The sequence below is a fragment of the Lonchura striata genome, chromosome 1A (genome assembly GCF_050655825.1).
Source record: "Lonchura striata isolate lonStrDom1 chromosome 1A, ASM5065582v1, whole genome shotgun sequence".
Taxonomy (NCBI): domain Eukaryota; kingdom Metazoa; phylum Chordata; class Aves; order Passeriformes; family Estrildidae; genus Lonchura; species Lonchura striata.
The window spans coordinates 43,268,035-43,290,673 of NC_140741.1; the positions used below are offsets into that span (position 1 = coordinate 43,268,035).

At 41.1% G+C, this 22,639-nt stretch overlaps 1 protein-coding gene and 1 long non-coding RNA gene across 4 annotated transcripts in view; one reads left to right on the forward strand and one right to left on the reverse strand.

Moving 5' to 3' along the window:
• LOC110479858 (uncharacterized) overlaps window positions 1-19,887 on the reverse strand; it is a 135,395-nt gene extending 115,508 nt beyond the window's left edge. The window contains exons 1-2 of one of the 2 annotated variants that reach the window (XR_014952318.1): window positions 19,235-19,887; window positions 4,187-17,435 (exon numbers count right to left, since the gene is read on the reverse strand). This is a non-coding gene — a long non-coding RNA (uncharacterized LOC110479858). The other variant, XR_014952317.1, reaches the window with a different exon arrangement.
• An 11-nt stretch (window positions 19,888-19,898) lies between these two features.
• Window positions 19,899-22,639, forward strand: part of ARID2 (AT-rich interaction domain 2) — a 92,068-nt gene continuing 89,327 nt past the window's right edge. The window contains exons 1-3 of one of the 2 annotated variants that reach the window (XM_021547420.4): window positions 19,899-20,883; window positions 21,044-21,137; window positions 22,260-22,357. In XM_021547420.4, the coding sequence (XP_021403095.2) occupies window positions 20,792-20,883; window positions 21,044-21,137; window positions 22,260-22,357 (284 nt within the window). In that variant the 5' untranslated portion in view covers window positions 19,899-20,791. The other variant, XM_085570252.1, reaches the window with a different exon arrangement.

Here is a 22,639-nt window from a genome sequence, read left to right on the forward strand (position 1 = left end):
ATCCATCTAATCCACCTTGACATATCTACATCAATGAAGTTTAGAGAATGATTCATCTGACTAAAAGTAGATGCCTGCTTTAAAATGAGTTGACTCACTTTATGGATAATATTGACTGTTTTGACTAGATCCCCATTGACCATGACTTTAAGCCTATCAGCTGCCTCTACACACTCTAAAACAGGAGAGAAATTCATTGAGTTTGCCTGAAGGCTAGGGATATTCCAGGACATGGTCAAGTAAACTAGTAGCTAATATAGACTGTCTTCCAATTCTCCTTTTAGAGGAAATATCAATGATTCTACAGAGACATCACCACAGCAGAAATTATACCAAGATAGTATAGATAGTCATTAAGTAGGCATTAATTAAAAATGAGGGGGAAAAAGGATATAGAAAGAAATTATTTATTTTTATAATCTTCCGTAAGTTTAAAGATGTATTTTTTACCATGTTGTTTTATACTGTGCATATGCATACCAACCATATATATACACCATTCATGAATATTCACTAAGAATCAACAAAGTATTTTTATGTAATCAAAATCCTGGCACATTAGGAAGATCATATGTTTGATAGTTTGCAGATTATATCACAGGCTTTAAACTATTGCTTATAAAAATATTCTGATCTTGAAATTTCAAAGCTATTCAAATAGAAATAATTTTCTGAACTACAGGAAAAAAGACTTATAAGTGACAACTTTTTTTTTAATAGAAACATATTCTTGTGACCAGCATGTGAGTGATGCTTTTAGTATATGCACTGAATATGGCATGGTTTTTGGATCATAGTACCTCTTTGAATACAAAACTGAAGAGCAACATAGTTTTTCTTACAGAGCATGATATAATTTAATCCAATGGTTGAAATCTGATAAATACTTTTTCCCTCCCCATTTGAAAAAATCTCATTTCCCCTTCCCCATAACTCTATTAAAATATAAGCCAGCATGTTGATTTATCCTCCTTTCACTGAGGAAAGGAAGAAGGTCTATATTCTAACTGTTTTACCATAGAGAGAGAGGCATTATTAAACAAATGACGAAATGCTGTATTTAAGACAAAATACAATAAATATTTTCAAGTTACCAAAAATTAAAAATAAGAAGGATTTTTTTTTCTTATAAGGATTGTGATTATCCATTCACTGGTATTTGTCCTGTTACCTATCCCTGTGGAAGCTGCTACAAAATGGTGAATGATTACACTAGAAGAAGGAAAAATCACATATTCCATTAAATATGTATAATATTTATTTATTTTTAGTGACACAAAAAGTTTTCTTATAAAATATATAGAATTTAATCAGTCATGAAGAGAAAATGACTTTTTTCCCAAGCACTATGTATAGAATGTGCATACTTTTTAACAAAACACTGATGTATATTAGCTTTTCATTCTATACAATTATTCCTGTAATGCATGCCAACATTTACAGCCCTGCACAACACAGAGTGCAGCAACATCACTTTCTCATATAATTTTGCTAATGCTGAAGTTAAGCAGTGTCTGAAAATAGAAATTAGCACCAGCTAGAGAACAACTACCATCTAACTCCTAAAAGGTGCCAAATGCAATCATGTACACTAGCTACAAGTATGCATTCACTATTAGCAGATAGGAAACTCACGAATGAAAACAACAATTTAAAGTCCTGTAAACAATAGGGCCACTCCAAAACATCTGCCACTTCCTATAACCTCCAATCTCATCTTAGGACAACAGGAAAGAAAACATCCCTCAAAGCAATCCTGATCAATCATCCTCCTATGTCTTTCATGTCTTCAGGAGAAAAGCCTGTACTCTTTGAAAACAGATCCATTATTTTTTAAGTTGACTATTAAGAACCAGATTCAAAAAGATATTCAGGCCTTAGGGTTCTTCATTGAAACTTGCAGTTCTCAAATGAAAACTCAGCTGCCATCTTTCAGGGTAGAAATGCGTAGGTGCCTCATCTTTGACACTAGAGCTCTCTGACAATAAGGGTTCAAGCAGATCTGCAGTGGCAAATTTATTGCCATTTGCTGGTCTTCGCTCCTCTTCTCTGATGGACAGGTTGAAAGTGATCCCTGTAAGTCTGCTATTTCAATTCCTCATTCAAAGCATCTTGCTCAGTCAGCTTTTGAATTTCTTCAAGGTCTGAGATTCCACAATATTGACTGGAAGTCCATTCCAGCATTTGATTATATTAACAATGAAAATGTTTTTCCTTACAGGCAGAATTTCCTGTATTGCAACTTGTGTCCATTAGCTCTTCCCCTGTCACCATACATTTCCAAGAAGAGTTTGGATCTCTTTCCTATATTCACACTGTCACACTTGGCTCATACACATGTACTTCAGCCTGTGTGATCTTAGTGACTCTGCTGTATTCAAAACCATGTGTCTGTCTCTTGTACTGGGCAGCAAAAACAGTACTCCAGAAGCAGTCTCACAAGCACCAGTGAGAGGGAACAATTACTTCCCTAGACCTGCTGGTTACAATTTGCTAATACAATGTGGGATGAGGCTGACCTTGTTTGCCCCAACTGCCAACTCATACTCGTCATGTTCACCAGTACCACAGGTCCCTTTCTACAAAGCTGCTCTTCAATCAGTTCATCTCCAGCACGTGCAAGACTTCTTACCTGTCTTTGCTGAGCTTGGTGAAACTCCTGAAAATACATTCCTCCAGCTTGTCTTGGTTCCCTCTAAGCAACACCCCTGCCCTCTGGCATATCAACTCCTTCCCTGAAGGCTGGTATGATCCATGAATCTGCTGATAGTGCAAGCTTTCCCATTAGATCAGATCATTAGCAGTGAAGACACCAAACTGCATTTACCCCATAATCTGTTCCTGAGGAGGACTGCCACTAGCAACCAGTTGTGGGATAGACTTTATACTGCCAATCACAACCTGTCTGGCCTGGAATTTCAACCAGTTTTCCATCCACTTTGTAATCTGCTTATCCTGTCCATATTTTGACTAGTAGGATACTATCAAAGACCTTGGGAAAAGCTCTGCTAAAGTCAAGGTAAACAACCTGCACTACTCTTCCCTCATCCATGGAACCAGTCCACCTCAGAATGATCAATCAATCAGATTTATCAGTGGCAATTTGCCCATGGTAAGTTCATGCTGCCTATTTTTAATCACCTTCTTGCAATTCATGAGCTCAGAAATTATTTTCAGGAGGAAAATTCTTCCAGGAGACTGAGGTTAGAGTTCTTAGCTTGTAGTTCCCTGGATCCCCTTTCTCAGCCTTCTTGAAGACGGGTATGACATTTGCCTCTTCTATCCATCATGGCCACTCCACTCACCACAGTGAAGTGGATGGGTAGCACACTCATGCTGCCATTGGCTAGATTTCATATTTGCAGTGAGTCTAGCGTGTTCTGTTCACCCATACTAGCCTTGCACCTTTGCTTACCTTTCTTGATTTGGAAGGAACCAGTTCTGTGTCTTGAGAAGTTGAAGTTCAGTTAGTTGTGCCAGGGCAACTGACTGCCTTTCATGTGATCCTGTCCAGCAGATTTCCAAACAAGCTGAAATCTGCCTTTGGAAGTCAAGACTTGCAATTTTATTAGTTTTCTTGTTTATCTCACAATTTTAAACTATACAAACTCAAAGTTGCAGCCAAAGCTGCCTTCAGCCTCTACACCCTCAGACAGATTGTTCATGAGTAATAAATCCAGCCAGGGCATCTCCTCTAGTTATCTCACCAATCACCTATGCCAGAAAATTGTCATTGCATTTTCTGCACTTAATCCATGTTTCAAGTGCTGACATGTTTGGAACCTGGTGTTCCATAGAACAAGGAGCTGCACTTTCACTGTTTTGACAGCAGAGATCTCACTTCACTTCCAGAAACTGAATATCCTTATCACCTGCCACAGGGAATCTTGGGGAGAAGGCTCCTCTAGCACACCTGTAGTGCTGAGGAATACTGTGGCTCTGATGCAAAGGGCTAGTAACATATCCCAAGGAAAACGTGATAAGGAGGTTAGAAATGTGGTGCCAAGGCCTCTTGTGACAAGTGATACTTTCATCACCTCTGCTGAGGCTAGGAGTAGACAAAGAGACTAAGGGGATATTCTCAGGTTGTTGGTGCTAGCTCTGGAGATGAGCAGAGCAGTCCTACTCATTATGAGTCCTATCCACTCACCAGTGTCCAAGGAACACACAGCACAACAAGACTCACCAGTACCAATGCTGGCATGTTTGCAGTCACTTCATGTAGGCTTTTACCAGGTGCAACGGTACTGGATATGACTCCTTGTTGCCATATTTCACTTGCCAATGAGATTCCTTTATAATTTCATGTGTCCAAGAAGTCTTGAAATAGTGTAGATTAGAGCTGCTTCCTTGAGGGAAGACACTTTAGGAGAATGGCCCCATATGGATTCTGCAATGAAGAGTTTATCAGTTCACAGCTTCTGTTATTTAATGTGGCCATAGAACTCTGAATTTAATGATGTCTACATAACTTTCCAATTCCGTAATTCTGCTGTTCAAGCTCCTGAACTCTTCTTTTTCTAAAATAACGATGAACAGAAATTATTTATTATTTATCAGAAATACATGACCTTCTGAGCAGTTAAGGCTTTTGGTTTGTACAGATGACAGGACCCAGACTTTTTAAGCCATTATGAGTGAAAAGCTGCCTTTGGAGAAAACCTGTAGAGGCACATCCATATCTTGAATATCTAATAGACAGAAAACAACTCTCTCCCTGTCTGATACTCACCTCAGCACTGTCCCCAAGAGAAATTTGTGTGGGGCACTCCTTGAATCATATCCTACACAAAAGAGGGAAAAGTCTTTGAGCATGAGTAATGAGAAATTGTTGGTCCTGGAGGTAACAGAGTCTCTGACAGGAAGCATTTGCATTCTTAAACTAAGTTAATGCCATGCACAACTTTATACATTAAAAATCCTATCATGTTATTGAAGATTTCACAAATATGTTTTTATATTACAGAAAAGTTCTCTTGAAATAGAAAAATACTCTGTGGAAAACAGTTTGGTGTCAGTCGAAGAGTCATGTTTAGTATCGCCATTTTTAATAATTAGCTGGTTCTGATTTTTTTTCTACCATTTAAAACAAGTAAAACATCAAATAGCTATTTGGAAAAAAGGGTGAAAAGGATTTGAAGGATCTTAAGTGAAATTTAAAACTTTAATGGATACTAAATGTATGTGAAACACCAATGACTACCGTTAAAGAAAAATGGTGATGCTGCCCTCCTAATTCAGTCTTGGCAGTTCTGAAGCACCTGGCTCCTTTTATTTTACATTAAATGCAGAACTAGGACCTGGTTTAGAAGGGAACTGCAGTAAAACAAGAGAGAAATTCTATCATAACAGCAAGAGCTTTATATAGTATTTCTCAGTTTCATGTGAAGCACAACAGCTGGGCTAGGAAAGTATCGACTTTTAGCTAAAATATGACATTTCCGCTTTTAAAAAAGGAAATATAAGTGATCCTGTTTCTTCATTTCCATTCCTGACTTCCCATATCCCCTGCTTTACTCTCATAATAAATGCAGATTCTTTTTTATAATGTTTTATTGTAAAAAAAGATTTTTTCATTGAATAACATTAATTTACTTAACTTTGACTACTCTGAGCTACTCAAGGTCTAAACTGCACATTTTTTTCATTCATATGCAGAGGCATTTGACTTGTTCCTCTCGAGCCTTCCAAGGCTTTCAAGAAATTTAAAGTCATATCTGTACTGGGACTCTTACACAGGATTAGCCATTGCGCTATTTATTATTATTATTTCTGCGCTATTCTGCAGAAACTGAGCCATTAGCTGTTGAAGACAGGGGAGGTGTAACGATGATGATGCTGAACTATTCTGGGCTCCAGACAAACCCTTCTGCATCACTGGAATGGTAAAATTTCCACTGTGAGCTGTAAGAAGAGCTACCACTCCCCATTTTTCTAAAACACGGCATGGATTTGATATAATTGCATGGGGAAGAGAAGGAGTTCTAATTAAAAATCAACAGTTAAAAGTCTGTACTTCTTTTTCAGTTGCTTAACTTTACTGTTTGCAACGTAAAATTATAATCTGGGAATAGCTACATTTTCATTCTCACTTCCACACTTATGGGGGTGTCATGAAACTCCAGATAGATATTCTGTAGCTCCAGTGGCAAAATGCTACTAAGAAGAGATGATACTAAGTGGAAGATGGAAAGAAGTCTAAAATGGATGAGAATTACCAAGAGTTAAAACTGATGGATCTATAGGAGGGCAGCAGTAGACAAGACAGCATTTTGGTACTTCAGCATTCAGGTTTAATGCTGACTGAAAACATTAATCTTACCAAAGTAAAGCCTGTGATGTCCCTCTCATCAATAGGAAAACATGTAGGAAGCATACCACTCCTACAACATCCCTTATTTGCAAGACTTAAGATGTGGAATTTATCTCATATATGCATTTATTTTAAAACTTGTCCATATAAAAATAAAGGGGGGAAAAAGGTATATAGGTAAAGAAAATCTAAATATGGATGTGCCATGGTTCATAAGGTCCTGTATTAGATTCTTTGTAAGTGGAGGAGAGAAACTTATTTCCAAATCTCAGTCTTGAAAATACTCAGCAGGCTCTCTTATCTCTTTATGCTCAACTTCTCTCCATTTCCGAGGCTTGCAGACTCCAAATTTTAGGTCTTTGGATAAAGCACAAAGTTTGGGGCAAAGAGACTCAAAGCTGGCAACAGTAGGAAAATTAAAATGGCTGTTATCAGTCAAAAAGCCTTTCCTAACTAATTTTTGTATAATCTGTGTCCATCCCACACGGACATGCTGCATATAATACGAAAGTTAGTTTTCTATTTCTGTTTTCTTAAAAACACCACAAGACCTCCCCTGAAAAAGAAATAAGAGCACAATTAACAATTCAGCCAGGTGCACTCCTTTCAAAACGCCTGTGACAACTGGGCTAAGCAAACTAGAGAAAATATTTATCAAAAGATACCACCACTTTATCATCCTTTTAAAGAGCAACAATGAAGTGCTAGCAGCACCTAATTGCCTTGACTTCAGATTTCTTCTACTCTCTCACCAGTGATAACAAGGGGGACAATGTTCTGTCCTGTTGTTACCTGAATAGTGTAGGTGCTGGAGCCTTTGAAGAGGAAGGAGTCCTGTCTTTCTCTGATTCTTATTTCTGCATTCTCTTGCACTGATGCTGCCCTTCATGCAGTGGTAGCAAGTCCATTTAAAAGACATTTTTTTATCCTGTAAATTTTCGGCTGAATTATTCTTTATTTATCTCTGTGTTGCAGTACAGGTGTGTGAAATGGTATTGGCAAGAGGAAGGAACGGAGAAGAGGATGAAAATGTATGATGTGCTTCTTTTTTGGAGGCAGCACCTAGTTTAAGCCATGAAGAAATTATAAACAACTTGTTCTTACCTAACTACTACCAGTGATTCTAGAAGTTGCCATCAGTTTTGAGTATTTAGTGCATAACTGTAGAAAACCGTTCTGCTGGAGGGTAAAATTATCACTAACATTCAGAAGCTAGCTACCCAGACTACAAATGCTACAAAATTCATAAGCAACTAGTTTGGCAAGTCAACTACAGCATTAAATTAAATTATCATCATTAGCTAAATTATTTACCTGCATGTTTTCAGCATCAGGGATTTACCCAAAATCTGTTGTTCCTATAAGGCAACAGCACCATAAGAGACCTGTGTTGGTCAAGAGGACATGTGGATACTGCGCACACATATTTTCATGTCTCAGAGGTGATCCATTAAAACAACTGCCTCCTTAGTTACATTACATTCCATATTTTGAGGACATATGAACTTTTATATCAAAACTTGTCCTATAAAAGAGTTGGGAGTTGTCTGCTAAGACTTTTCTTCCCCAGAGGTTTAAGGGGCTCTTAAAGAACATGGAATATTTGTCCCCAAATAATTTTATGTATGCAGAGTCTCAAGTTAATATATAATCTGGCATGTAACTCAAGAGTTACTTCCTGTAGTAGCTAGTTTGTGGTAATGACATATCATTTCTGTAGATTGTGTAAACTGCTGGCTCTGTTTTCATACTTCTATAAAATCTGCTTGCAGAGTTTGTACTTCTCCTTTCATTACAACTAGGCAGAAGTTCAAACAACAAAACTTTATTGTTCATATCTGTAAGTTAAATAACAACTGCAAAGTAAAAAATGTTTTTAAACCAATATAACAATGTGCAAAACACTGCTAAGTTCTACTGAAACTACAGTGTACTTTCAGAAGTGACTAATGTGCAAAGAAGTAACACAAGTACCGTTTGCTTGCAATTCTCCCATCTCCTCTTTGTGCACCCTTATTTCTTGTCCAAGTGGTTCATCATGGAGTATATGAGACAGAGCTTTGTACGGCTAAACTCTGGGATCAAACACTACAAATATATATACATTCAAACTGCACTTTCTATCTTATATTCAGACCAAAAAATGTTAACAATATATTTTTCTCTTCCAACTTTACAAAAATGCTGAAAACTCATGTTTTAGAGATCAAGATATATATGAAGTACTTTAAAGTTGTAAACCCTTACTAAAAGTTAATTGGCAACATTGCTGCAGAACATGAACTCAACTGGTGAGTTTCTTTGCAAGTATCTTTACTTACCATCTTTGAGTAGTGAATTGGCAGCAGTTTTGTCCAATTAATTTTGACATGAATGAAGGATGAGACAGTGAACTGTTTAACAGTACTTAAGTCCTGACTGCTTTTAAACATCCATAAGACATTACACAGAATACTAGTACTCCAGTTTTAAGAGATGAGCCAACATTTTCTGAGAAACGATGCTCAACTCCTGGACTCCAGTTCCAACAGGTATACATGTATATACAAACACTTTTAGGTAGGTGAATTCAGGTCTTGGAAGTAATGCTGGGAGCTGTGACTTAAAGAGCTCCTGTTCTCTGGCTGATAGGTGGGGGCACCAGCACAAAGAACAGCGCACAAGCAAGGCTGGTACAGTGCTGCGTTTGATAGTTTGTGTTCCAAATGTGCCACCCAAGATAGCTGGCCTACAGTGGCCTCTCCTCCTGACACACCCAGGCTCCTGCACATGCCTAAATGTTAAACTTGCCATAATTTTATTTGCATTTACAAAGCTGTGGGTGTTAATATTTATAGCTATTCCATATTAAAGATCAGCAAGCTTTACTAAGGCAACAACTAACCAATTAGGTGATCAGTAGCTTTGCTCTAGCTAATATTCAAAATTGTTCATAACATCCAGTGTACAGTACTAGGCTGTGGCAATGGACAAAACTCCACCAGACAGGACACCCTACTTTCAAAACACAGAAATCTGCAGTGTTTCAATGTGCATGACACCTTTATAAAAGGCTGTGTGACTGCACAGCCTGTTTTGTCATGTACTAAGTCAGGGGGAGATGCGCTGAGATACCTAATAGGCCACATAGAATCCTGCTAGCCAATTTTTTCTTCAGAAATTTGCTAACATTACATCCTCTCATTTTCCATGAAAAGATGGTAAAGAATATCGAAGCTGCTTCAACAATTTGTTTGCAAAGTGCCTGATTCTCTCCAGCTAGCACTGAACCAGTTGCAGGCATATAGAAGTCAGCTTCACTAACCTCTATACTTAGGAACCACAACTGGTCATTGAAACCAGCAAGAACAAACAAAAAGTAAGTCTTTCTTTCTGCCTCTTCCAAAAAAACAGACTTTTAGTGACCCTCCATTACAACAGATGTTCAGTGTATCATCCAAATACCCAGTGGAATATTCGATGAAAAGTTTTTTTACACAACAGTATTACTGAATTCAAGCCAAAAACCTCTTTATTATACAGTAATTGTAGAAGATCATGTACTGGAATTGGAAACTCTTCCCTCTCCCCAACTATAGGTTTGGGGTGGGTTTTTTTTGTTTGTTTTTTGGGGTTTTTTAGTGTTCTTTTAGGGTTGTTTATTTGGTTGTTTTTTTTGTTTGGTTGGGTTTTTTCTGGGTGGGGGGTTGTGTTTTCCCCTTCCCTCAAGAAAGAGGCATGTGACCATGGAGTAGCCCTTGGTGTTCTAATCACAAGACATGTCTCAAACATTTTGTGACAATGAGATGTGGAGGGGGTAAGGAGAAACAAAGCAAACAGCTGTGTAAAGCTCTTCTATCATTCTCAGACCTAACTGAAGCCAGTAGTAACAAAGTGAAAACAGAAAACCCCTTCAAAATTACAAATGTTAGCCATTCATCAGTCAGTCCTTTCTTAAAACTTAAATAAATAAAAATTTAAAAGGCAGATAGCACTTACAAGGCTAAGCCTTTGCTAGCAATGAAGCCACCAGAACCTCCTGAACAGAGATTAGCAAACTAAGTAACCTTCTGGGAATTCTCCCATGCCATTCAGCTAGGTAACAAAACTGTTCCATTCTTCGACTGTGGTCCAGTAACAAGTTAGAACTGGATGTGGTGATCACAGCTCTGCACAGTAAAGGGATACAGTCTGAATACTGCTAAAGACTCATTCAGCTGAAGCTGAATACAGCTTCAGCTACCCAGAGACCTAAACCCATTGGAGGAAGCCAGAACCAAGAATTACCACTGCAAAGAATATTTTTTACTACTTAGAGTAGAAGTACAGGACTTGCTACCTTCCTCTCATGTAATGTCTCTGTACTGGACAGTGTTATTCTGAATAATAAGCATTATATTGGAACAAGCTAAGTATAATAAAGGATAGCTGACTTAGGATATGTTTTCAGGTTTGAAATTCAACAGAGCTTCAAGTTCTAAGACAGGTTATCAGAAGAAACAATTGAAGATAGGCTGGTTTTTTGACTTTATTACTACCTGAGTTCAAGTTTTCCAGGCCACGTGTCTGGCTCAAGCTGATGTTTTCAAAAGAACTTTTTAACAAAAATTCAAGTGTGAAACTGAGGAAGGAAAAAAACTCCCATTTTTACTCAAGTACAGGAAAAAAAATCTCTTAATGTATCTGAAAAGGCCTTTACTTTGAAGAGAAAAATTGAAATTTAGGGGGAGAGTAGCCTTTGAATCAGAGATATGCCTTTTGGGCAGTTTTCCTATTGAACAATGTGATAAAGCTAAAAGCTCTTAAATCTCAAGCTGCACATGCACAGCAAAAAATAGTAATAATGAAAAATATATTAAGAGCTAGAAGCTGGGTTTTCTGAAAAACCTGTGGCATCAGCAATGCTGCAGGTTGGTCCTTGCAGAGTTCCTCCTGCCTGAGGCAGCAGCAGGGATATTCAGGCTGGGGCTCTGCTGTGTTCCGTGCTCCCTCTTCTGGCACCCAGGCCCCACCAGAAGCCAGCGGCAGCCTCGGGGGGAGGGAGGGATAGGGGATGTTGGGAGGCTACCGCAAATGCATCCTGTTGGGTACACACCACTTCTATTTCTGTCTTTATCAGGGATTTACAGAGTAGCGAGTTTCTTGTATCGAACTGGAGGCCTTTAGCAAAGTGCTTCTCATTTTCTGAGCTCCAAATTCAAGCCGCTGGAAAATAAATGCAGAAATATGAAGGAGAATCTACCGTAGGCACACAGCCTGCTCAGCGCTGCAAATGCTCTGAGGAACAGAGCATCCCAATAACGCTGCACTAGGAAAAGCCCTAATAACGCAGACAGGACCACAGCATGTACCCACAAATTCAAAAAAAATCCTAGTGCTGAATTTAACACAGTTCTAAAATTATGGCTAGCACTCCTACTGCTGAACAACCTCTACCCTCAAATAACCTGTACATTACATTCAGTGAAACTGTGCTTTGATTAAATGAAAACCAACCCAATTTAGCACTCATTCTTTTATTGAATCCCTCTATGCCTTAGTTTTCTCAGCAATATAGTGATGATAATGCTACTAGTTCAGAATTTTGGGTACTCATTAGTATGACCACTCAGATACTCTCCTAATGATTACTCTAGAAAAGCCTGCAGGAAAAGCAAAAAAAAACCAAATATGTATGCAGATAAACACACTAGATACAGAGAAATAACCTTTCTATTTTTTTTAATTCAGTGAGAAGTTTCCATCTCCAACTGAAGGATTGTGCATTAAAAAACTGATGGTATAATTAAGGATTATCATGATACACATGCATGATGTCACAAATTAAAAGCTTAAGCAATGAGCACTGAATTCTTCAACTTAATTTTCATATATGTTAAGGTTTGCATGTAATTATACATAATTTTATGTTCAGATGCAAACAGAAATTATCAGATTTTTATCTAATGTCAAGAACTCTCTGGCAAAAAAAAAATAGTAAATTGAATGTCTATGTGGTTTTTTCTATAACTAAATAAACTTATCCTGAGATTAACTTGGCTGCAGCTAGTTACCCAACTATTAAACAAAACAAAACAAAAAAAACCCAACAAAACAAACAAAAAAAACCCCCATCTCTGAAAACTTAATTTGCATATTTTGGCAAAAGGAGATGATTCCTTAGAACAAAAATTAAATTACTTGGGGAAATTCACACTATCAAATACATACTGGATATTATATACATAATTTCTGTATATTACTGCAAACATAACACAAACACTTGACTTAAGGATACACAACTCTATTTTCATAACTTCTAAGCACAATTAATTCCAATGGAACACCATGGAGGCTCTGTAATAGCTTGGTAACCTCTCAAAGGAAAAACTGTGACATTATTTAATTTTCCTAAAGCAAAGCGAAGAATGAGCCCGGACTTATTAAAATAGAGGTAACAGATGAAACACAATATTCTCAGGGTTTCATTCACAGACAGACTTATTTCACTTTTATTGTCTTATAAATCTAGCCAAACTTGTAGCATTAAAGAAAAAAAAAATCTATTTTGACTTTGTAAAGTATCACTAGAGAAACTTTGTGAAGTATGAAACAAGACAGGAAGAAGTTTCATTCTGAGAGATCACACTGTAAGTTCAGGCCACTCCTGTTTATGCTAGGGAACTTACTACAGGCAGTCTGTGGTGTAGCATGTGATTCAATCCACCAGGAAGTTTGTGTTCAACAAACTGGAATAAAATACTTAAAACAATAAAGAAGTCTAATTTATCGATTTGTAATAAAGCGTGTATAGTACTTAATATTCCCAAATCAGCAAAAGATAGAAATAAATTTTAGGATTAATGCATCCTAAGGAGACCCATATCAAAAGTCACCTGTGACACTGCTTGAAAGCACACAGAGAGAGAGTTGTCCCACTCAAAATTATCAGATTTTACTCCCTTTCTCAAATCCCCACTTTCTTTAATCTCCCTTTTTTGTTCTTCAGCAGGAGTGCTAGATTTTTTCCAGTTTCTTGACTGTTTTCTATTCCATGCAAGGGAGCTTCATGGAGGGAAGAGACCTTTCCCCAGAGTGCCGTTTCCCCACTCCGCACACAATCTAGATAAGGACAAGGCTAAGCAGACTGGCTTGCGCAACACGTTTGAACACGGCTACACCCCAAATACCCAGACTGCACTTTTGCCTCTTGGTAAAGGGTTAGGGAACTATGCTCACTCTTCTTTGAACACTATTAAGTGCATCTCAGCTCAGAACCAGACACTGGTCCTACTCTGTGCATCAACTGCTCTTAAACATAAAGATCTCTTCAGCCTCAGAAGCCCCAAAATCAAGAACTGATAGAAGATATATATATATGTATGCCATTTCTACATTTTCCTAAGCAATCATCTTGCGTACAAAGAGAGTTTGCAGGAAGATTCCGGGTGAGACAGCTCTCACATTAAGGTTCAAAATTCAGAAGTAGTAACAGCTCTGCCTAATAAACATTTTTATAATATCTGGAGATTAACAGTCACAGATTCCCCTAAGAGCTTTAAATGCTATCCTGTTTCTGCAAGCAACAGGAACTGATACTCAACTACATTTGATAACTCTTTATAGTAAACAACTTAAAAAACTATTTCTCATTTGCTTTTTTTTTTTTCAGTTACATTAGACACAACTGTAGTTTAAAAATTAAGTCCTATGTTTTAAGTGTGATTTTCAAATTAGTTATCACATCAGCATTTGACCAATGCACTCAGTTTGAGGGGATTTGTTTTCCAGTTACTCTGAAAACAAAACCACTTCCTTTTATCTGGGCAACACAACAGATATGCAATGCACCCATCTATCAGCAGTCTGTAAAGCCAAATCCATATTAAGCATATCACCATTGAGAATCATAATTCAACATTGAGACATTGAGAATCATAATTCAACAACTACAAATTTCTTCTTTTTAAAGTACATCTGTAGGTATTCATGACTGCTTTAAGTTCTTGATTTGCTTGGGCAATTTTAACAGATTAATTAGTTTATATGTTATTTGGCCATTATTTATTTTATTTATTATTTTTCAGAAGTGCTCTTCTAGTACATTATATTGAAATGTATAAATCGTCACGTGTATTGTCTGTCCACACATTCACAGTTGCACTAATTACTTCCCTTTTCATTTATGCCCATATAAAAGTTAGGTAAGGCAACTGCTTACTCAGAGAAATTTCAACATAATTTTAGCTACTGTTGACTGTCATTTGAATTGGTAAAAATATAAAGATGAGACAGTGCTACGTGACAATGAAGTATTGCTGGCAAATCTGCAACACTGAGAACTCTCCTACTAGAGGATTTCACCATTTTTACTTATAAGAAACTTCATGAAGTTATTAGGTTTGGTTTTGCTTTAAATTAATTGGACCTTCCCCATCCAAGTAAGACACCATAATTCTTAATCTACAAAAACCCTTTGCCAGATTTAATCTGATCATTTCTGTATTTCTGAGCATGGTTCCTTTTTAACATTCAGAAGAACTCTCTCAGTTTTGCATCTCAATCAAACTTTCACACATTCAACCAGAAACATGAATCACACTAGTGCTATTTCAGGGAACAGTGTACAGCTATAGTGGCAGGGGAAGTGTGCCATCCACCAGATCACACTGACACAGAGGTCATCATAAAGTAACGGGTGAGATTAAAAGTAAAGGTAGTTTACTAAGACCAAATTTTTTTTTTTTTTAAAGAAAAAACCTGCACCCATTTGCTGTCAGGACATTAATGACTTCTGTGCTACAGACCAATGTTTGCTAGAACACCAAAACATTTTTTGCCATTGAGGCCCTAATGTGCATTACAGTTATGATAACCTAAAGCAGCATGGTTTTTTTTTTGCCTGCAAGAAAATTATATTAATTTGACAATCTTTCTAAACTTACTGCTGAAGTATTGCCAACCCAGAGTGTTAAGAACACCTAAGTCAGGACCCACAAAAGAATTAGGATATCAAAAGTATAGCAGTTTTGAAATCAAGTGGGAATGCATAAATATTTTTACTTCTCCTTCAGTTGCATTTACGGTTTTCCTGCTTTGTGTTTCATACTTCATTGCACAACTGAAAAACCATCAACTATGAAGTGCCTGTAACTTAAAGAGTTTAGATGACCATAAAACTCACTAATTTCAAGAGGTGGACCTTTGTGAAGAACGGCAAGTATTAAAAAATTACAGTACTTACAGATAACATTTTTTAAAGTGTTTAATCAATTTACTTGGGTATTTTCAATAGTATTTATGTAGCCAAATTTTCCCTCTGTTTTACTTCCTGAGTAGTAATACCATAAAGTTGAAATGAGGAAGGTGCACATCCTGTTGGAAGATTTAGGAGGGTCAGAGTCATAAATTATTTAAATAAACAGCTTAAGAAGGTGGGTCTTTTCAATGTAAAAGTGTTTTTAATTTTTTTTTTAAGATTATCTAACCCAACCTTCCTGAGGTAGTTAAGTTCCAATAACTGTACTGAAAATTGTGAATAAGTGTGCAGCAGTAGCCTGTAATGCTGGACCTCCACTTTCCCATCTTTGCTATGCTGTTTAGCATTTAATTTCATGCATAAGACCCTTTAGTTATAATTTAATACCGTTGAAGACTAGCACTTAACGGTCTATACTAAGTAGCAGAATCTTTACAAGAAACTAACACACTACAATGTAATAAAGAATTTTGAAGTATTAATCAGTAAGAAGGGGTAGGGCTTACTGAATAAACGCCCCTTGTTGAAGTGTACATTTGCCACAGCAAGTTAAGCAGTGAAGTCTTTGGCACAGCATACGCAGTTATTCCAACACTTTAACATTTTTTTATTAAATATGGTTGAGCTACATGTTGCTAAAATTTGCCAACTTTGCATTTCTGATGCTCTCCTCTACCAGAAGTTCATACTGTAATTCTTGTGCTTATTTTCAAATTGCACCTCTATTATATACTAGTCTTAAGAGGATTTTACTGGATTCTCTAGTCCATCTAATAGGCTGCATTTTCAAAAACCATGTATATAGCATATGCACACAAACAAAATTAACTTCAGTTTCTAAGGATTTACAGTTTACTGTTTAATACAAGTAGCATATAGCTAGCGATACTAGTTACACTCACCAGAACATAATGTTGCCACAATTCAAGAGCAGCACAAGCAAAAATGGAAATGAGTGAGAATATTTCACCCACCAGAAAGCAAATGCAGTTAGTGGCACACTGACAAGAGCAACCGTGGCTCTCTCCAAAGCAGCAATACTTCAGATAGGTAATAAGCCCAAAATTTATTATTAAAGATTAAAAGGGGAAAAAAAAAAAAAAGAAAGAGAAACTGCAACACAGGATACAGCTGTTAGAACAGAACATTCACTTAACACAGCTATACCTAAAAAACTCCAACCAACAGAGAGGCCAAAAACCCATGCAAGCAGCACTGAATAGTGACGATTCAGGTACTGAACCTATCCTGTCTGCAAGAATTCTGTAACATTTATAAACTGAAAGTCACTGTATACAATAACATTTACAAACTGTACAGGTTTTATTTTACAAATAAACTCAAATTGCATTGACAAATACTATAGAGATCAATAAAAGGACCTTTTCCTAAATAGTACGATTTTTTCCTTTTCCCCATTTTTGATCTTTGACTCTTTAGTATGCAGCAAGATATTTCAAAATTCAAAAAGATATTTCAAAATATCAAGGTAATTTTGGTACATTTAAAATTATATTTTACACCAGAAATAGGTAATTTCCTTTATTTAATACCATTAAAAAGCATGCATATAAAGACAAGTAGATCAGAAAAAAAATGCCTCAATGCACAAGCCCCTTCTTTCTCTAAAAACGGAGGAGCCCCGTTTGGAAACATGAAACAAACAAACTCGGTGGTGTCATACTAGAATCAGCTTCACAACCTTATCGTAAGGGATCTCCACCTGTTTCAGCTTTAAGCCGAATAACCAAGCTATAACAACCAAGACATCGTTAATGTAAAATAGTAATTATTACCAAGCTAGCATCGCAAGATCAGAGTCCAATACAGACATTTTGTACCTTGGTGCTGGATAATGTTACTTGAAGCATCAGCCTAATAGCCGGTTTATTCATAAGGCACGCACTAAAATGAAACAAACAGTAATTAAGTGCTGACAGTGACCTAGTTAGCTACACAAGGAGCTCGATCGTCCTGTCACTCATTACAGGTTCGCCGGAATCCGACAGGAACGGTCCCGTCCGCCCAGGCAGCGCGGGAGCGGCACGCAGCGCCCCCCGTGCGGGCAGCGCCCCCCGTGCGGGCAGCGCCCCCCGTGCGGGCAGCGCCCCCCGTGCGGGCAGCGCCCCCCGTGCGGGCAGCCCCGCGCTCGGGCCCGGCGTCTCCAGCCGCTCCCGCAGCTCCCCGGTCTCCGCAGCCCCCGGGTCTCGGGGAGCTACGCCCCGGCCAGGGCTGCGCCAAGGCCGCCTGCCTCGGCCTTCGCCTTCCCCTCCCCCTGCCGCAGCTCCGGCAGTTCCGCGCTGGGATAACGCAGCCTCTGACTCGCTCCCTGCTCGCCTTCACCTCCCTCTCCTCCCTCCCCCAACGCGCGCGCTCGACACTCTCCTCTCGGCGGCAGGAGGGCGGTGAAATCCTCCGCTCTCCTCCCTCCGCGCTCCGTAACGCGAACGAGCCGCCGCCTTCTGTTCCTCAGCCTCGGCCAAGTCGGTGTTTGTTGACAGGCTCTGCCGGGCACAAAATGGGGCTGCCGCTTCCATGGGCGCCGCCATTTTGTGAGGAGCCGCCGCGCTCCCTTGCAGCAGCCGCAGCCTTGTTCGCGGCGGCCGCGGCAGCCCGGGCGCGGCGGAGCGGCGGCTGGGGTCTGTGTAATGGTTGAATAAAGTGACCCCATCTAGGGAATCCCCGGCTGACAGTTACGTAAGGGACCGTGCGCAATTGCTGTGCTTACATGGAAACCCACCTAGCCCTGCTACGCAACTTGCCTGTCCTCCCCTCTGCCTCCCGCTCCCCTCACGGAGCGCCCGGGCGAGCGGTGACTCACCTCTGCCGACCGCCCCTCGCGGAGGGGAGACCCCCTGCTTTTAAGGAATTTTTAAGGCATGATTAAAAACCACCGCCCTCCCGTGAAGGGAGTGTCGACTGTGTATCTAAAAGAGGGATTTAGCCCCCCAAGTCGCTTGGTTTAAACCTCTCTGATTTGTAATATCCTGGCTTTGGCAGTCTACGCATACTGTAGCTGAAATAGCAGAAGCTCAGAGTGTCAGAGACAGGAGCTGCAGATCAAGATCTGAAGGTCTAATTTTAGGGGGGAGGGGGGAAGGCTCTTAATGCTACCGTGAATAAGACACTATGCATTTCATATTCTGAAATCCACACACCACCAACTTTCAGTACAGAATATTAATTTGAAATTCAGGTATTCCTTCCCCCCAAATCATGAACCCAGGGCAAATCTTACCAAGCTTTATTGTATCTGTCTCTATATTCAAGCTGAAACAACACACAAGTCAGAAGGAAAAAACATATTATTTGAAAAAAAAAAAAAACCAACTGTTTTCTGAAGTTAGTACATAGAGTAAAAAGGAACTGCAGATTTCCTACTTTAAGTGCTCACTGGAGGCCATCATGTGTCGTTGATTCTAAAACACAGCCCCTTACTGACTTTTTTGAGTTCTCTTTAAAAAAACCCTAACCCTGTAGGCCCGATCTAGCTTTGGAATCAATGTGCAGGTTGTGAGGGGCAAATATTCCTTCAAAGTCTCTTAAACGGGAGCAAGCACTCACGTATGGCTGTTTGCATGCCAGGGAAGGACAAATGCCCACCTGGGCACCTCTTGCTTTACCTGAGGAGCAAGGGTTTGATGGAAGGCACACTTCCCCCCATGGGCCCTTTCTTCCTCTTGTTTACCCCAAGTGTCACCAACCTCCTCTGTGGTCGGCGTGCAGGTCTTCTGGTTTCCCGAGTGGAAAACTCGTCAGGAGGTGAGTGTTTACAAACACTGCGCGCACCACAGGCAGAGGGGTAGCAGCTTGCGGTACCCGTGGGGGCTGCTGCCCATCCAGGGCGAGGGCCAAGACTTTCCTCCTCCAATAATTTTGTGCTCCTCCATTTGTCAATGTACAGAAAGAGATGAGCGGCTTAGATTGTATATAGCAGTCTTGAGCCACTAAGATTACAGGCTGTAGTATCTCAAGAGAAAGGAGTAAGAAATATTCACGTAGTGACCCTGAGCCTAGGCTCCTGCTGACAAACCTCTCCAGGGCACCTCCTACTCGGGGGAGCACTCAGCATTCGTCTTTGGGGAGTTTTAAAGCCCTCATGCCACAAAATGAGGGGTTCCTGCTGCCCCCCTCCCGCCCCCGCCGTGCCATCCGGGGCGACTTCCTGCCCTTGGAAACACCCCGGCCCGGGGGACTCGGAAAGTTTTCCGAAAGTCCACATCCCACCAGTGCCCCCTTCGGTTGTTGTTTTCTCTCCCCTTGAACTCAGGGCGTTGGGTTTAGTCCAATTAAAAAATTCGTCCCCGCTTTCCAAATCCACCTTTCCCGCCCCCCCGCCCCCCCCACCCCCCCCGCCGGCAGCCAGCGGAGAGAGGCCGGTCGGCGCGAGCCTGGCACGGGAGGGCCCCGCACCGGCCCCGCGCCCCGGAACAGCCGGTAGTAGCCGTTTTTTTCCTCCCTCTTCTCCCTCTCCCTCGCCTCTTTCCGCCCGGCTTTGTGTGAAGTTTGCGGCACATTGCAGATGAGCCCTTAGCGGCGAGAGGAGCCTATTGTTCCCCGCCAGGAACTGCTTGCTGGGGCTGTGCTGGCTTTTGCCTTTGGAGCTGCCTCCTGCAGTACCGGAACCGGCCTCCGGGGCCCGCTGTGTCGCGCTCTCGTCCAGGCAGAAGCACGGCGGCCTCAGATCTTTTTGTCTGAGCGAGAAGAGAAGTGAATCCCGCTGCCGCCGCCACCGCCGCCGCCGCCGTAGCTGTACAGTGTGTGTGTGTAAGGGAGCGAGCGAGGGAGCGAGCGAGCGAGGGAGGGAGATCGCATGGAGCCGCGGCTGTAACACACACACACTGTCAATACCTCACTCCGGCTCCCCCCCCGCCCCACCACAACAGTAACCCAATTCATTGTGTGATCCAGCAGCACCATGTTGAGTCTCATGTGCAGGCTGGATCGGCTGGGTTTGTGGTGCTGAGAGAGGCAGCAGCCGCGGGAGGAGGAATTACTGAGAGGTGCCCCTCTCCCTCCCTGCCTCTTCGCCCGTGTGTTGTGTGGAGACAGGACTCGCAATTACCACACTCTCGGGGCTCCCTTATTCCTTTTAAACTTTTTTTTAAACAAGCCCCTCTCCATGGCTGATCCCCGGCCGAGCACGGGCACCTGGGTCTCTTAAAGACAAGGAGGAGCCGGGGATTGTTGTTGTTGTTGTCGGCCGTTTTTTTTTTTTTTTATTTGGATTTTTTTTTACGAGAACCTTTTTTATTACAAAAATGGCAAATTCGACGGGTAAAAACCACGCAGACCAGCGGAGAAAGGGACTCGCTTTCCTGGACGAGCTGCGGCAGTTTCACCACAGCAGAGGGTGAGGAAAATGGGGAGATGGAACGGGAGGGGGGGAGGCTTTTAAATCGACCAGATCCAACTTCCAGCCCCTTCCCTGAAGGACACGGCAGCCCCAGTGAGGGGAGAAAAGGGGGCAGAGCTGACAAGTTGTGGTGTTTTGTGTGTATCTCCTTTGGCAGGTCTCCTTTTAAGAAGATCCCCGTGGTGGGTGGGAAGGAGCTGGATCTTCACGCTCTCTATACCAGAGTCACCACTTTAGGCGGATTTGGGAAGGTGAGTGGAAGTTTTAATTTGGGTTTCCCTCCCACTAACCTCTTCCCAAAAGTCTCCTCTGACCCCTGGGGGTGGCGGGGGGAGCCGAGGTGGCCGGGAACCGTCCTATTTAAAGCCGGTTAGAGAAGGTGGGGGGTGGAAGGAGGAAGCGAGCAGATAGGCAGGTTGGTGGCTCGGCCTTGTCGGCGGAGCGATGGAGGGGGACGCGGGGGTACGGCGCGCACCCCACTCCTGCCTCCTCCGCCTCCGCCGGACCCCCTCGGCCATGCCCCCCTCCCGCGGGAAGGCGAGGGGGGAAGCGGGGAGCTGCTGGGCGGCGAGAGCAGGCTTCTTTCGGCTGTGGTGGCAGCTCTGTGCGCCTCTCTTGCAGAGGGAGAGACAGAGGAAAGAGTCTGAGTGCAGTTTTAGTGCAACTCAAAATTAGCGGGCATGTTTAACATCGATAATCGGCACGGAGCATGGGCTAGGGAACGATCCTCGCAGCCGGGGGGGGGGCCGTGCGCTGCCCTCCGAGCCCTTCCCTGGGAAAAATAACAAAAGGGGCACCCAAGACGGTGTGTAATCAAATAGCCATCTTTAGGCTTCAAGGCTGGGGACAGAAATGTAGGCCTCAAAAGAAAGGCCTCTCTGTGTCTGTGGATCTGTGTTGGGGGGACCCCCCGGGCCCGCGCCCCCGCGCCCCGCAGCCCAGGGGGCGCCCCCCGCCAGCACTTCCCTGCATTATTTTAAACTTCTTTGGGTTTTTAACGGACCGCGTTAGGATTTAAAAGGGGGCGACAGAGGGACTCCCGATTGGTTATTGTCCAGGCAGTAAAAACAAAAACAAACAAACCCCAAAACAATACCACCACTCCCGGTCGTTCCCCCGAAAAAAAGAATGTATATGTTAAAAAATAAATGCAGTAAAAGACCCCTGAGAAGCGGGATTATTCCCGAAAGGGGAATACTATCCACTGTCAGTAAAATATATAGTCCTAAATTCCATACACATTCATGTTTGTTTCTTTTTATATATTTATCTATTTGCTTCATGGCAGCCTGTTTTTTTTTTTGTGATGTTCGCTGTCAGCAACATGTTTACGTGTACGTTGTGTATCTCGGCTTGTGTGTTGTTTTTGACAGGTATCAGAGAAGAATCAGTGGGGAGAAATTGTAGAAGAGTTTAACTTTCCCAGAAGTTGTTCTAATGCTGCCTTCGCTTTAAAACAGTATTACTTGCGGTGAGTGCTATCAAGCTGTTGCAGTAGTATTTTTGAGTGCGGGGTTATATTTAGTTTTCAGTGTGTGCAATAATAAAAATATCCCTACTCTTTTAAAATGCTATAAAATAAAGCAGAAAAAAACCTTGTAATTCCTTTCTCATCTGGTGCAGTGATCAGTTAAAGGTGATTCTGTTTTGTAGTTTTTTTTTTTAAATTTTACATCTGCAAGCCTTAAACTTTGAAGGAATACCAAGTACACAAACAATATATGTCAGAGGCCATTTTTTTGATTGTTTTAGA